At 36.8% G+C, this 17,017-nt stretch overlaps 1 protein-coding gene, 1 long non-coding RNA gene and 2 other non-coding genes across 4 annotated transcripts; 3 read left to right on the forward strand and 1 right to left on the reverse strand.

Moving 5' to 3' along the window:
• The first annotated feature begins 2,850 nt into the window (after positions 1-2,850).
• On the forward strand, positions 2,851-2,924 carry TRNAV-AAC (transfer RNA valine (anticodon AAC)). The gene has a single exon. It is a non-coding gene; the product is annotated as a tRNA-Val (tRNA).
• Positions 2,925-3,006: 82 nt separating this feature from the next.
• On the forward strand, positions 3,007-3,080 carry TRNAV-AAC (transfer RNA valine (anticodon AAC)). Its single transcript has one exon. It is a non-coding gene; the product is annotated as a tRNA-Val (tRNA).
• A 1,203-nt stretch (positions 3,081-4,283) lies between these two features.
• LOC111919020 (uncharacterized) lies at positions 4,284-9,685 on the reverse strand. Its single transcript, XM_023914628.3, has 13 exons — positions 9,169-9,685; positions 8,691-8,782; positions 8,559-8,578; positions 7,816-8,062; positions 7,346-7,441; positions 6,924-7,039; positions 6,742-6,822; positions 6,209-6,332; positions 5,901-5,950; positions 5,397-5,487; positions 5,189-5,224; positions 4,875-4,972; positions 4,284-4,643 (listed from the first exon to the last, which is right to left on the reverse strand). The coding sequence occupies exons 1-13, from the start codon at positions 9,477-9,479 to the stop codon at positions 4,527-4,529; spliced, it is 1,479 nt and encodes a 492-aa protein (XP_023770396.1). The 5' UTR covers positions 9,480-9,685; the 3' UTR covers positions 4,284-4,526.
• A 4,067-nt stretch (positions 9,686-13,752) lies between these two features.
• Positions 13,753-16,634, forward strand: LOC128133107 (uncharacterized). The gene is made up of 2 exons (XR_008231294.1): positions 13,753-13,986; positions 14,170-16,634. It is a non-coding gene; the product is annotated as an uncharacterized LOC128133107 (long non-coding RNA).
• The last annotated feature ends 383 nt before the right edge of the window (positions 16,635-17,017 follow it).

The raw sequence follows: 17,017 nt of genomic DNA on the forward strand, positions 1-17,017 counted from the left end.
CATTAAACTCATCTTTCATATCATTTAACTAGTTAGGATCTCAAAAGGCATCAAAATAGTTATGTAGAAGGGGAGAGGACGATGTGTCAACATGAAGACTAAGTTTATTTATGGGTTTCACGATGTCGTGACATTTATGAGTGGTCATAGGATAAGTGATGGTAGGAGTCGGATTGACTGTGACACAAGATTAAGATGAAGGGATCCGAGAGTGAGTGGGATGAAGGTAAGGATTTCCAGTATTGCGAGGTGGACCGAACACAACAGAGGAAGAAACAGGAGCTGAAGTAGAGGCATGTACGAAAGAAGATGTTGGGTCGGGAACAAAGGAGGTGGTAGTTGAAGATGGGTTATCGGTTAGAAAAACAAGAGGTTGGGCTCGATGAGACGGATGATTAAACATTTTACGAGTGTCATTGATGTGAAGAAAATCATAATTGGGTGATTGATTTGGTGTCATGGAACCGAAAGGAAAGATGGTTTCATCAAAAGTTACATGACGGGAAATAATTATTTGATTTGTTTGAAGGTTAGGACAATGATAGCATTTATGATTTGTGGGGTAACCGAGAAAAATGCACAAAATAGAGCGAAGTTGAAGTTTGTTGGTATTGTTGATGTGCGGGAAACAAAGACAACTGAAAACAAGAAGGTGATTATATTTTGGAAATTTTTGGAATAGTTTGTGGTATGGGGAGTCGTTTTGAAGTGTGGTGGATGGAAGGATATTGAGGAGGTGAGTGGCCATATGAAGAGCTTCAACCCAATAGGTGGGGGGGAGGGGGGGTAAGTGAGCTTGGAAAAGAAGAGTGTGAATGATGTTATTGATGGTGCAAAGCATGCGTTCGGATTTACTGTTTTGTTGAAAGGTGTAAGGACATGAAAAACGCATGTGTATGCCATGAGTGGTGCAAAGATCATGGAAGTGGGAGTTATCAAATTCTTTCCTGTTGTCAGATTGAAAATTTTGGATGTCGGTGTGAAATTGATTTTTTATATAAGCATGAAATGTGACAAGCTTGGAGAACACTTCAGATTTATTACGCAAAGGATACACCTACAAAAAAATGAGAAAACTGATCAAGAAAGATGACATAATATTTAATACCACTATGACTTTCGAAAGCGAACGTCAAAACAACTTGAAAAGGAAATAAAGCTTCATTTTTAGATAAAGAAAAAGATAAGCGGACATGCTTGCCAAGTTGACAAGCATGGCAAAGTAATGGGGAATCCTTTTTATTATATGTAATGAGATTTTTAGATAATAAATGCTTGAAAACTTGAGAAACAGGATGATCGGGTCGTTGATGCCACGTGGACAACCCGACACTGAGAAAAGCTTGAGGAGTTGGACTGTAACATGATAGAGGTAACTGATGCTATCAAATCGAAGGAGGATGTGTTTTGTCAAAATGTTCTTCACAGAAAAACCAAATTCATCAAATTTAGTAGAGCATTTATTATCACGAGTAAATTTTCGCACATAAACAAGGTTTTTGATAATTTTGGGGAGTAATGAGAACGTGTTTTAAGGTAATAGTGTGACATGGGTTATAACCAAGATTGTTGTGACCCATTTTAGGAACGGGAATGCGAGATCCATTACCGACTAAGATTGAGAAATTAGAATTTGTGCAATTATTACTAAAAGACTTGAGGATACTTGGGTCGACATGAAGGTGGGCGGTGGCCCCGGTGTCCATGTATCAATCAGCGTTGCCCGAATCTTGAAGAGTCATTGTTGAAAATGCTTGTGGTAAACTGGTGGTCTGATCGGATGAAGCAAATGGGTAATTAGGCCATGCTGATTTATTAGTGCAACATAACGTGTTGTTGGGCTTGAGGAGACTGAGCCCAAGGATGTTGACGAGGAGACGAGTTAGGTAAGGAACTGGGAGTGGAAAGAAGACCACGCTACACAGGAAAATAAAGGTCAAGGAACGGAGGTTCCTTAACCGCTAAAAAAATTACCGCCACCATGGTAGGAAGAACGCAAAATGGGCAATTCTTGTTGGGGTTAATTTTACGACTACTTTTAATGAAATTGAATTTGTCAATTGTTGTCATCACATTAGATACTAATATAAAAAATTTAAATTATAACATAAATATTTATCCGGAACCACATTGATTTAGTAACCTCAATAATAGTCTAAGACTGTATTTGGCGTGTCACAGTTATTTATTTTTCAAGCTTTTTTAAGTTGTCATGTTTGACAAACAAAAAAATAGCTTATAAGCTAACTTTAAAAAAAAAAAAAAAAAAAAAAAAAAAAAAAAAAAAAAAACTACTTATACTAGTTTTTTATGAGTTTTTTTAAAAAATTTCAAATATACCTCTTAACTAATTATAAAAATGCAATCTTTTTAAATGTCATTTTTTAGTCATTTTATATTTTTCAGTTAATTTTACCAAACGTTTTTATCAGCTAACTTTTTATTTAGTAGTTAGCTTTTCAGCTAATATGCCAAACATAACCTAAGTTAAAGTTTAAATATTAAATAATTAAATAGAGTATATCTATTATGATTATATAATATAAGATTAAAACTTTGAGAGACACATTATCATTTTTTATGTTTCTCCTGAACATCCTTCATAATATATCCATATTATGATTTTTTTTTTTATGTACAACTCATGGAGGGTAGTTAGGGAGAATGGAACGTCGTAATTCTTAAAACATGAAGTGGCAGTCTCACCACTTTACCGATTAAGATATGCCTAATGTCTTTTAACTATTTAATATTAAGCTAAATAAGTAAAAAGAAATGACCACTAAAATGCTAATCAAATTAAATTAATGCACGTTTAATTAATGCTGAAATTAGTCAAAAACACAAATAGGTTTCGTGGTGTAGTTGGTTATCACGTCAGTCTAACACACTGAAGGTCTCCGGTTCGAACCCGGGCGAAGCCATCTCTCCTTTTTTTTATTTAATTTACGTAAAAACTTCGTAGAATTGATGATAATTATATTAAATTAGAAAGTTAAAGCAAATGGTTTCGTGGCGTAGTTGGTTATCACGTCAGTCTAACACACTGAAGGTCTCCGGTTCGAACCCGGGCGAAGCCACTTTTATTTTTTCGTATGCACGCACGCGTATTACAACCCCTAAACTTTATACAATTGATCAAACAAACCCTTGTCATTGAAATGTAACAAATCAGCCCCTCCCGAAACTTCTTTGTGCATATTACCTATACCACTAACTAACCCATCTTTTTTTCCCATTGAGTGTTATGTTCACAGCTACATATTCCAAGAATTCAATATTCCTTTTGGAGTACATCAATATCTTGTATAATCTTTTTATGATTATTTTTCTCTTGGTTAGTTCTTGTGTCCTTGTTATACTTCCGATATATAGGCATCCCCCATAAGGTTGTCAAAGTTACGTGAAAACTTTACGAATGCAATCCTGTGGCTTCTTTTTTCATCCATGAAAAAAAATACTTGGTTCAATTCTTACAGAAAATGGAGAGGTAAGAAATTTTTTTAATACTGGAAGTTGTGTCGTGTATTTGGCAAGGCTCGAGTAAATGGAAGAGATGCTCACCATTTAAATCAAACACAAGGAAACTGGAGATGGATTAGATGATATAACTAAACAATCCTTCATATGCTCCTAGATTTGAGATCCTCTTATTAACAGCTTGAAAAAGTTGACATAAATAATCGGTTTAGAGATTAGGGAGGCAACAAAGACATTCTATAGAGTTTTGGCACAGAGAGCACAGAGGAACTTGATAACAAACTTTTTGTGAATATGAACAATTTTTGAGGGTTTGACTATTGGTGAGTGCAACAAGGTTGTAAGAATTCTCACAAAAAGAACACAAATTTGGATGGATAAAAGACGCCTTTCCAATAGTTTTGACTAATTATAAGAGGAACTTTCGATGATTTTTTAGTTTTTAGCTAACAATAAAAAATATATATAACCAATGTTTGTTTTTATTTATCTTGCAAAGACATTAATATTTTTGTTAAGAAGTTATTTCCAATTTATTTATATTTTAGCGAGATAAAACATCGAAAATCAAATCAACAACCAAATAACTCTAAAATATCAGGTATCGTAATTCATAATCCATAGAGCTCTACTTTTGATTTCTTCCATTTTAGGTTGTTAGTTAAGTTTTATTGTAATGAAATATAAGAGTATGTTGCTATTTTTGTGATAAATAACAAAAATACATTACATGAAATAGAAGCAAAGAAACGTTGGTTGCTATTTTCTAAAGACAAAAAAAAAAGTACTTTCCTAAATGGAAATTAACAATCAGAAGTTGTTCCTTTATTTATTTTCCTTTTAAACTATCCACATCTACAACCAAACTTCAACTCATAAATCATATACCAATACATTTCTATACATATTGTAGAATTCAAAATGCCATCAAAATATAAAAAGCTAGTCTAATAACTTTGAAGTACAATCAACAGCACTTGTACTTCATGCAATAAAAGTTGTACCTTAAACATTAATTAGTTGTTTAATTAAGGGTTGTATATTAATTAGTTAGATCCAAACTCTTTGTTCCAATTGTCAAGTTCTTCCCACTTGCTTTTTACATAGCTTGGTCGGATCACAGCCATAGCTTTTTGGAAATCTCCATATTTTAATCGTCGTACCTAGTAAAAACAATTGGAGATTAATTACCATTCTATATCAAGGGTATTTTGGTCTTTTGATTAGACATGATACCAATAATTTTACATCTTTTGGTACTAAACTGAAATGCGGTTGCATATTTTGTATTATAAAAACACTTTACTGCATAAGTTAGAAAAAAAAAGGTGAAATGTTGGTTGTATACATGTGTATTTTAACAGTTCGGAAAATGGGCAAATGGGTAATTTTACCTGATCAGCCTTGACTGTGAGAATGTTTGAACCAAGTTCTCTTATTGGCATCATTGCAGCTTCTTCACACAAAGCTTGCAGATCACTCCCAGAATACCCTACAAGATCACCACATTACACAAATATTATTTGTATAAGTACAAAAAAGGGACAAAAATACATTAAACCATTATATTTTTTGATCTTTTTATTAAAAAAATAAAATTCCCAATCACCGGGTTTTAAAAAATAATCTAAACTGATAAATGAAATTACATTGCTATTTCTTGCATTTAGTTAAAAACAGTTTTCAAAATACTGATAAACCATCTTACCCTCTGTGTCTTTCACAAGCCTTTCCAAATCTCCACCTGTACAACAAAAGCACTATTAGAAAAAGATCATGTATATATATATATATATATATATATATATATATATATATATATATATATATATATATATATATATATATATATATATATATATAAAGTTAATTATTAATGGAAAAGTATTTAAAAAAAAAAGGGAATATATTCTCACTTGGTAAGGAAAATGCTTGACCCTTGAGTTTGTGCTTGAGAAGATTTTTTCGAACATTTGCATTTGGCAATGGGATGTATATTCTCTTCACCTGATTCATGAATGCAAATATAAAAAGTGTCAAAATGTGAGAAATAGCAATGTACTTTCTTTTATTTGTTTATTATAGCAACCTATTCTTATTTCTTTTTATTACAACATCCTATTTTTTTTAAACCTAATTATAGCAATGCCATCAGAATAGAAAGCAATTTTCATTGTTATAATAATCAAGTAAATGGATAAAAGCACAACACTTTAACTGAGTAGATTCTCCAAAGTACAATGTGTTGTTAAAAATGATTCAAATTACAAGGTTTTAATAGAAAGGAATGAAAGTGAGATGACATCATGATATAATATAAAAAAAAAATAGAAGAGAATTGTTATGGTGCCATGATTCTACTATTTTATACAAAAACTTATTATTAAATTATTGAATGAACCATGCAGCAGAAAACTTACCAATCTCCTAAGGACAGCATCATCTAATTCTTGTGGCTTATTCGTTGCACCTACATTAATAACAAGGTACAATAATACGGGTTAAATGCAGGAAATAGCAATGTACTTTCGTTCATATGTTTATTATAGCATCCTACTTCTATTTGTTCATAGCAATGTTATTAAACACAAAGCAATTTTCACTGCTATAATTGGGTAAAATTTTCAAAGTATAATGTTCTAATAAGGAAAATAATAATAATAAGTAGAATGATATGATTAGGTAGATTAGATTTTTCAATTATAGTATTATTGTATGAAGGTTATACCGATAACAATTACTAGATCATTGGAGTTTGAGGTAACCCCATCAAACTGAACTAGAAACTCTGACTTCAATCTTCTGCTAGCATCATGCTCATTAGATGTTCTTGCTGACATCACACTATCAATCTATAAATCACACACAAAAAAAAAAAAAAAATCAAATTAGATGTTGACACATGTCAAACATAAGGGGCTCCCTCTCCATCTCTCTGCTACACATCCATTTCAGCCGCGTATCTTAGGTAAGGGCAATATGGGAAACTCAAGCAAAATGCAGAGGACCTTTTAGTGGAGGGGTATTTCAGGTATTGTCCTTAATATAGTTTTTTATGACAGATATTATAAGAGGATAGTGGGGAAGGAGAATGGAGCATCTTTTGTGAAAAATCTTGGTTCATTTTGGGGTCGTATTTTGAGTGAATTATCAACATAGTGAAGCTTTTGATTTTCTGTTATTGTGTTTGATTTAATCTTTAAAAGTAAGTTCATAGCACTCTCATTTGTGCAAAAGACGTAAATGCCCTCATCAGCATACCTCATCCATGAATATCACAGAGGGTTGTCGTTCAACAGCAACTGCAAAAAGGGTCCGAACAAGTTTTTCACCTTCTCCCACCTGTTTCAGTTAAGCACCAACATATGATGCGAGTGAGAAATATCAACATCAAGAAAGGGCAAAGTTGGAAACTTAGAATCATGAAGGACAAAAAAGCATACCCATTTTGATGTTAAAGAGGAAGCAGAGATGCTGAAAAAGGTTGCTTGTGATTCCGAAGCAACTGCCTTTGCAAGCATGGTCTTACCAGTGCCAGGTGGACCAAAAAGAAGCAAACCTCAAAGAAAACAAACAACACACTAAGAAAATACTGATACATTCATTGGGTATAAAAAATTAAACACAAGAAACAGCATCCTATAGCAATGTATCCATGTAAATAGAAATCTTTCCACTGCTATAATTGGATATAGTTTTCTATAGTGTCATTATAAGAAAAAAAAAATGAAATTACACAAATAGAATGTTGTAATGAAAAAGAAATGGAAGAAGAAAGCTATAATACACAAATATATGAAAGTAAATTGCTATTTGTTTGTTGTATTTAACATGAGTATAAAAAGTACTTCAATTGTAAGAATACCTTTAGCAGGTCTACGAAGGCCTGTGAATAGATCTTTTCTTTTAGTTGGCAGGATTACCATTTCCAGCAAAGCTTGTTTAGCTTTTTCAAGGCCAGCTGCAATCACACAATCAGTTATGAGTTTTAAAAACTTAAAAAAAAAAATCTTTTACAAAGAAAAAGTATGTAAAATTAGAGTTAAATACAAAGATAACAATGTACTTTAATTGATCTGTTTATTAGATCCATCATTGTACTTTGAAAAATCCACATATAAAGCAGATTTTACTGCTATAATTGGATAGATTTTTCAACGTATAATGTCCTAATAAGAATAGAAAGAAAGTAAAACACCATAATTGGGTGACTTTTGAATGTATAATGCCTTAATATGAAAAAGAAAATGAAAGTACAATGCTGCAATAGAAAGAAATGTAAAGTAGGATGATATATTACACAAACAGATAAAAAGTGCTTTGCTTTTGTCTTACCAATATCTTCCCATTTGACAGATGGACTTTTGTCAACAATAACAGAATTTATCATTTCAACCAATTTTGAATCAAGACCACTATTAGATTCTTGAACAGGCTTTGTTGTGTTCATTGCTTTGTTACTCTGATTTCGTGTAACAGCACCACGTAAACTGGAAGCACCAGAAGACTTTTGTGACACTGATTTTGTAGGATTATGCTTCAATGGAGAGACTGGAGTAGCTTGTAAATGAGTAGAGGTGTTCTGCAGAAATAGCAATGTACTTTCATTGATTTGTTTATTATAGCATCCTACTTTCAATTCTTCCAATTACAGTATTGTACTTTGAAAAATCAATCAATTATAGCAATATTATCTAAATACAAAAAAACTCTCTGTGTTATAATTGGATAGATTTTTCGAAGTATAATGTCTTAATAATAAAAGAAATCGAAAGTATAATGATATAATTCGGTAGATTTTTTAAAGTCCAATGTCTTGATAGGAAAAAAAAAACTGACAATTCTGTGATAGAAAGAAACGAAAACAGGAGGCTATAATACAGAGATAAATTAAAGAATATTGGTATTTCTTGCATGTAGCCCTATATACAAACATTAGTAGTTACTCTCCTATAACTATCCTTTATGTCATAAATGCATGCATTACATGATAATTTAAAGGAATCGCCAATTTTAATACCAAAGATGATGTATAAACTAGATATATAAACTTACACTTTAGTTAGACGAATGCGTACCTTGTTTATTGACGTGCCACCTGTGAGCAGAAAATCCAGAAAAAGGCAGCATAAGGAACTTAAAGCAAAGAAAAATCAAGATCATATGAAATAATATAGAAATCATCTAAAAGAAGTGTGAAATCTTAGAACCTGATCGATGATTTAAAGTGCGGAGTCTCTCAGAAACTTGACCCTGCCATTTTGATATCTTTTGGCGATAAGATTTCACCTTCTCTAGTTCTCTGTTGAAAGTATGAAGAGGAAAATGAGCATAGATTTTTAGTAATTAGGATGTTCTAAAAGTTTTATATTCTGAAAACTATTGCTCTACATGACAGCAAGATCATGAAATCGAAACTAATTTTGTAGTGGTTGGCAAACTGATTTAGAGAAGCATGCAAGGAATTGTTCCAGAAAACCTAATTTTTGAGGTAAATCTAAAATCACCTGACTATCCATTACTTTAATCCACTGATTATCTGAGAAGTGTCTTTGAAATCGCAAATTGAAACACCCTTTCAATTAATCAATATGAGGCTTATTGATTGATTTTCGAACTAACCACTGTCAAACTTCTAACCATAAAAAAAAACAAAACTTCACCACAAAGATAAACAAAATCTATTACCTGGAACTTATATACGATGGTACAGGTGTAGCAATGGCTTCGCCTAATATACGTTGAGCGTTTTGATAATGTAAGATAGCATCATCAATTAAACCCCATTCTTCTGCCCTAACCGCTTTATCAATCTCTTCTTTTGCCAGATCAAAGTATCCCTTAAGCTTATACGCCGCCCGTTCATTCTCCACCCCTTCCATGGCTGCTCGATTTTGATAATTGGATGAACTAGGGATTTGATTTGCTCTGTTTGATGGTGAACCAGAATCAGAAAATATGGAGCTGAAATTGTCGATTAATTCTCGGAAAAAACTCATATCTGAAGGGACTCTTGATCGTGATTGAACATATCCATGATGATTTTTACAGAAATTTGCAGTTGATTCCTCACGCAATTGCTTGAACCTTGAAGAAGTGAATGTTGACTATTCAAGAACTGAATAATGATTATTGATGTGTGAATTTTATGCCACGCGAATACCACGGCCACGGATGTAGTTTTAAGACATGGAATAACTAACGACTCATTCGCTTATTTCTCATGAGATGAGATGCTTTATATTTGCAAAATTAATTTATGTCAAATTTCTAAACCATTCTATGTGTATTGTAAAGATATCACTTTTCTCAACCGATATTCTAGATTGACAAAATTGTAAAAATGATCCATGTGGTATGTATTTTTTTTTAAGTTTAGTCAAAATCTCGATCTTTTGACTTTGTGGTTCTTTTAAGCTAGTTTATGTCAAATTAATTTATATCAAATCTTCTAAACTACTAGAAGCACAAGATCCATACTCGAATCGAGAAAAGTCTTGGAGAATCTAGGAAGCATGTGGGATGAGGATTCTTGGGTATATTCGGATCTTTTGCATGTTATTTCGGTATGGTGTTGAGCACTCAGGAATAGGATTCAGATTTGGTTTCGGCTCAGGAGCACGGACTAAGTTGATCGATGCGGACGCAGGAGTTCATTTCATCGGAGAATACTCGCGGTATTTTGGAATGGACCATGGTGGTCTTTGGTTTAGTTAAGGAAGGAATTTTGGAGCTCTTGGATGGTCATCTGGGGGCCTTTTAGGACGAGGTTGTATTAGGGCAGTTGAGGGCTCGTCTGGAGCCCAAAGCTTGTGGATCTCTAGAATCCTTCGGGAAGGAGGATCCTATTGTTAGTTTTTTGTCATCTGGGATCGACTGGGAGTTTTGCACCATGTCATCAGGGTGTTCGGGGTAGCTCGGGAGGAGGAGGTCAGGATTTCTTCGGATGCTTTTGCAAGTATGTTATCTTCTGTTTCTTTTGGGTTGCTATCAGGAATTTGTATTGTGTTGGAATTTTGCTCGAGTTTGGGAAAATTGTATCTCGGGTTGGTCCTCTGCTATTGTCTGGGTTATTGTAGATTGTGATATGTTATTTTGCATGTCGAGAGCCTTCGATGAATCTTCAGAGGGTCGTATCTTGTTGAGTGGGTTTCAGCGTGTTCCATTGTTGACCCTGGTTTTTGTCGGGATCAATTCAGGGGTGTTGTTGGAAGATCTTTGGTCGGGGTTCAATGGTTTTATCATTTGTTCTTGTATGATCGGCAGTTGCATATGGAAGAACTATTGGGTTCAAGCACTACCGTTGCTAGGAGAGGAGAGGTAGCAGGAAGATGGTGGTGTCAGTTGCATGAGTTGTTTGCGTCATTGGAAATGTTAGGGGAGTTGTATGTTCGCATGGGTTAAAGACGGTTAAAGTTCGGTAGTTCTTTGAGAATGGAAATTGGAGTGAATGTTCGTCAGTGCATGGCAAGGGTTGTGGTTTTTAGTCGACATAGGAACTTAAGAAATTGGTATGGTATCATGGGAAATGATTTGGATTATCAGACTGGTTAAGATTTCAAGAGTATTCTTCAGGATTTCACGAATTGGGCGATCATTGAGTTTGGCTAACAATAGAACGTTAGTATTGATTAGTGTAGGTCATAGGCGATTCATGCTATATGAGGTTGATGGGTTGAGAACCCATCAGATTTAAGGGATGAAAGAGCTTCGTCGAATCCTAGTGGTGGAGAATCGATCAGGTTATCCGGGAGGTAGGAAGGGTGTGAATTGGGGCAAGTTTCACATTCTGACCAAGAGGAGAGACGTCCCAAGTGGCCATTTATATTGAGGTTGTGTAAGTAGGAGTTCAGGATACTTCCAACCGTTAGTGGGCGTCTTCTGTATTATGCATAACAGGCTTGTGGTTGAGTCCAGGTTGAGGGCTTCGGAATTCGAAGTACGACTCGAACACCTAATTGGATGCAAGTTTTGGCTCAAGTTAAGTGGAGTCATAATGGTTGGGTGTAGTAAGGCTATGGGGTGGAAACCATGGTTGGTTCGAAGTGTTGTAAGACTGTGATGGGATCGTAACCTTCACCAGTTCGAGGTAAACTATCGTTGGAGGTGGTCATGAGTGTGACGGGGGAATCAATTCATGCCTTAGGCATGCCGGTCAGGATTGTCGATGAGTATTTCTCTATTTTAGGTTGAGGACCATTAGGGTCTGAGGCAGAGTCGGGCATGTGTAGCTCTAGATGGGTGGGACCCGTAGGCGAGGCCGTTATGTGGTACAATTTGGGTGGGACCTGTGGGTAAGGCCCGAGTGATTTTGGCAATATAGGTGGGACCTGGTAGAGACCATTGGGTCAAGGATTTGGATCTTGAGTGGCAGGATTAAATGGATGGCCAGTGTGTGACACAGAGGGGTTTATAGGCTAGGTAGCCTTGTTATTTAGACTCTTGGGAACCTGGTGGTTAGACTCGGTGTGATACTGGTAGTCTCAGTGATGGTTTGGGAACCTTTATATATCTCGGTCTAGTGAGGGGTCGTCGTGAATCAGAAGGTTTTGGGTGAAATGCTAGTGCATATTTGTGGATCTCGGGTTATGAGTTGAGTATCGGTTTGGTTTTTGGGGGAGATATCGAGTTGGGAATCGCGGGTGTTTTGTGCAAGATTTTCTTTTCAGTAGGATAAGGATTGGGGTATCTATACACCAAGAGCATCGATCGAAGGGTCTAAGGGTAAGGAATGGATTCAGGTTTGATGATAGATCAAGCTGTTGTGATTATGTATTGGATTGGTTCTATATTTGAAGGGCATCAAGATAAATCAAGGAAATCTTATTGATTTGGAACTCATGTGTGAAATAGCTTGTTATTCGGAGGAGATGTTGGGTCACTTGCAGTTGGGATTGGTGTCACAACTAGGAATTCTGATACGTTGTAAACACTTAACAAAGAATGACATTGTAGCTAAAACTTGAAAACATGTATGGTGTTTATTCAATGACAACAAAATTCCATCAAATACTCTATACAAACATTCAAATAGTCAACAAAAGGTTGGAAACCCTAAAAATCCCGGTTTAAGTCCATTTTGGACTAGGATTTCTTTATTGGGCCTAATGGACCAATAAGCTTCCAATTTGACTATTTTGGGCTTAGAACTCTTAAATGGACCCACTTTCATAAAACTTAACCTTTTTGGGCCTTATAAGCCTAAAATGGGCTAGTTTATCTAAATGGGCCTTATTGGGCCACACCAAATCTAATTAGCCCTAATGGGCCATAAAACTCATACTTTGATGAATATTGGGCCGTGAATTACTCTAAAAGGCCCAATAGGACGAAAACCATCAAATTGGGGCCATATTATGGACTCAATCACAAAAAGGCCCAAACTCACTTACAATGCCTTGCACTCCTTTGTTGCAACGCAATGGCCTCCTAACACTTTGACCAAAGTGTTTTCCACGCCTTAGAATGTTTATACTTGTCTAATTAGTGTTATAATCATTGATTATATATATATATATATATATATATATATATATATATGCATATGTCTTTATATGTTATTAGGATCATTGTGTGTGTTTAAGTCTTCACTTGACACCAAGCACTTGTCTGACACTTCCATCCGATCCACTCACTGCAGGTGAGTTCATACCCCTTAATTAACCTTTTAAATGTTTTTAAATGTTTATAAATGCTTTATGGTGGGGAATACAAGTTGAATCATGCTAGTTATTATATCAATCACATGTGACTAATAATGTAAAGCCCCGTTTATTTATTAAATCAATAAATAAAATAATGAGCGAATAGTAGCCCTAAAATCGATAATTATATAGCAAGGTGTTGATCTCGAGGAGCTAATCGTTATAATTTTAGAGATTTGGGGCTTAAAATGTAAGTTTCGAATTTATTTCGTACGTAATTGAGAAGGCAGGGACCACTTGTTATATTATTAGGATTTATTATGAAAATATTTATGAAGACAGGGGCTTCGTGGTAATTATTTGGATTTAATTTAAAAGGAAATGAGGTGGAAGGGCTGATTATGGCCTAATTGAGATATATGGGACTGTTTTGTAACTTTCGGACTTAATGTGTAAAGGAATTTAAGGGGCAGGGTTCAAATGGTAATTTATGGGGTTGCTTTGAAAGAATAAGGGTAGGGAGGGGCTGTTATGGTCCTTATGGCAAACTAACTAAATGGAGGCGGGTATTTAGGGTCCCATAACCCTAACCCTAGCGCATACAATGGCAGCCGCCATCTTCCTCTTCTTCACTCCATGTTACCGTTGCAGCCTCCATCGCTCTCCTTCTTCACCACCGACGATGCTACCGCTGTAGTTACCGGAGCGAGCCATTGAGACCGTCGCTGCTTCATTGAGAACCGCCGCCATAATCTCCTCTGCCACCTCCGGTGAAGTCATGAACGGATGGAGAAGCCCCACCAAGAATGAAGGCGGAGCTGTGACCGGCGGACGCGAGTCGTGTGCAGTTGGGATGCTCTCGGTGAGACTATCTCTCATCTCCTTCTTCCATTTTTTAGCTGTTGGGGCCTTAACCGCCGTTGGTCACCAATCAGTGGCGTTTTGGGGATATCCTACCACCTTGTGGGTGGCTAAATGTGTATCTGTTGCCTTAAAGGTCTGTTTAGGGAGCTAATCGGGTTGTATGTGTGTTACTTGCTCGCAGGAATCAGGAGAACCGCTGCCACCACCGTGAGGTGGTGGCTATCGCTGCAAAATCCGCCGCCTGCCGCCACTCCTTCCACTTTCCGGCGTCGCTGCCATCGTGAACAGTTGCTGTTGCCGTCGTGAGCCATCGGATGGGTGGCTGGAGTTGTTTTGTGACCATATAGCGGGTGTGTATGCATGTATTTCTGGTAGTGCGTGTTTAGTCTAGCCGGAAATTGCAAGGAAGCCACCGTCACCACCGTGAGGTGGTGGTTGCCGCCATGAACCACCGTGTGTGGGTGTGTGTCTTAGTGTATGTGTGTGTGTTTATTAGCGGGTGTGAATTATCGAGTTGTACATTGTAATGGTGCCAAAAAAATAATAAAAGAAACCCCAACCACCATCGTATGATGGTGGCTGCCGTCACCGGTCGCCGTGTCGGGTGGCGGTGTGCTTGCCTCGTTGAGTTTGATTCGTTTAGGGTGCTTGAAACCCTAATGGGCCTTGTAAGCCCTAATGGGCCCAATGAGACTTAATGGGCTTAATAAACCCTTATGAGCTTAATGATATTCAAGTGGGCCTAGTAGACACAATAAAGCCCTAATTGACCTAAAATCCCAACAAATTGATAAATGGGCTAATAATTAGGGTTTGGAAAACCCTAATGCCTATAAAACCCTAATTTTGAGAGTTATCGGGACACACGAGAATTATTTAATAACTTGAAATATTAAATAAGAATCATTGGTGGAAATTAATCTAAGCAATATTGGACTTAACGGATTAAGTCCTTAATGGGTTAAGTAGGAAACTTAACCCTAATCATCATTTTATGTGAAACCCTGTAACATCCGGATATCCAGGTATGGGAATTTGAGTATTTTTATATTGGGGAAATGAGGAGACTCGGCGAGTTGACGCCTCAACTCGTCGAGTAGGATCGCGTTTTGGGGACCAGTTTAATGAAGGGACTCGACGAGTCAGGTATTTGGACTCGCCGAGTCGGCGCTGTCAAGGAAAACCATAATTGTCCGGGTTTGGGACCTATTTAAAGGCCCTTATGGCCTTCAGTGGCGGCCACCTACACCCTTGAGAGACTCCTATCGAACCAGAGAGCTAAGAGAGTAAAGAAGAGCCATTTTGGAGCATTTTTGAGGTGGTTGTGCAATGGAGTAGTCATTTCCAGCAAAGGGAGGTCAAGGGGGTGTCGATTCAGAGCTTTTGAGCTTGCATCTTCACCATAGAGGTATCAAATCGTTCTCCCTTTTCTGTTTTGGGTAAGATTGGTGATTTTAGGGTTTTCTAGCTTCTTTTATGGCTTAATTTGTGGAGTATAGTGTCCCATTGAGTGTGAAGCCATAGATCTGGACCCAAAGAGGTCCAGAGAGTCTCTTCCATCCTGCTTTATGCATTCTATTTGGAGTTTTGAGCTAGGGTTGTTATGTAATGAAGGGTTTCACCCAAATGAGCTTGTAGAACCTTGCATGAGTGCCCAAGGTTCGACCTTTTCGTGGTTATTGGCTTTGAGGGAGTTAGATCTATGGTTTGGTGAAGCAGATCTGACCTCAGAAGGTCAGATGAGGGTTGTCATGGGAGCAACTCGCCTAGTCCATAGGCAGACTCGACGAGTCGAGTCGGGGTTGCCCCGCGTTTCGTTGCCGAGTAACTCGACGAGTAGAGAGGGAACTCGTCGTGTCTAAGAGGTTAAAAAGAATTTAGAGAACCTGCATGGACTCGCCGAGTCACTCTTGTGTACTCACCGAGTCTGGTCAGTGTTGACCGTTGACTTGAGTTGTCTTATGTTGACTTTGGGAGTTTTGGTCAATAGAGGTAATAAAGGTCAGGGAGGGGTAAAATGGTCTTTTACCCGTTACCTGACTAGAGAGGGAAAGAGTAATCGCCGGTTAATTAGAGTTGGGACTTCGAGTATTAATTAGAGATATTTGCCTTATGTGTTAGGCGGTGGCGAGCCCGAGGTCCGCATGTGTAGATAATTGCTTTCTGATTTCCAGGTGAGTCTTCTCACTATACTTTACCTTGAGTAGGTAACTAGAGTTATGTGTCAGAGTATTTGTATGCTATGTGTTGTACTGCATTATTTCTATGTGATTTATGTTGTGCATGTTTACAGAGTTAGAACCGGAAGGTTCCCAGAGTTAGAACCGGAAGGTTCATAGAGTTAGAACCAGAGGGTTCATAGAGTAGGGTCCACGGACCCATAAAGTTATAGCCTCGAGTGGCTAATATGTGTTATGTGTGGTATTTTGGGGAACTCACTAAGCTTCGTTCTTACAGTGTTTTATGTTATGTGTTTCAGGTTTCTCTCAGGATCACGGGACGACACCGGCTCGATTGTACACACCAGAGAAAGAGTCATGTTTTGAGGATCATGGTTTATTATGCAAGTGAAAATGGAGTTCTGTTTTGTAATTCGATTATGAATGAGATTTTAAGCAAAGTGTTTTTAAGAATTAAACGATTATTTTTAAATGAAAAATTGTTTTGAAATTTTCGGTGTTACAAACCCTAATTTCACTTGGGTTTATTGTTGGGCCTTTCTATTGGGCCTTGATGATTGGGTTATTGAATGGACTATCCAAGATCAAGCAAATGATCTAGAGTAATTTAATGGGCCTAGGGTAAGGCCCATGTAAGGGGCTTGGGCCCAATTTGGAAAATTGGGCCATAGTTTGGGCCTTAATGATTATATGATGTTGGGCCTTAGAATGAGACCATGTATAGGCCTAGGCCCAATTTAGAAAATTGGGCCATGTGTTGGGATTTGATTCCTAATTGACTTTGGGCCTACGGATTGGGCCTTGGGCTTAAATAAGCCAAGCGAGGGGTAATGTAGTAATTACCCAAAG

Source organism: Lactuca sativa, chromosome 3 (assembly GCF_002870075.4).
Source record: "Lactuca sativa cultivar Salinas chromosome 3, Lsat_Salinas_v11, whole genome shotgun sequence".
In the NCBI taxonomy this organism is placed as follows: domain Eukaryota; kingdom Viridiplantae; phylum Streptophyta; class Magnoliopsida; order Asterales; family Asteraceae; genus Lactuca; species Lactuca sativa.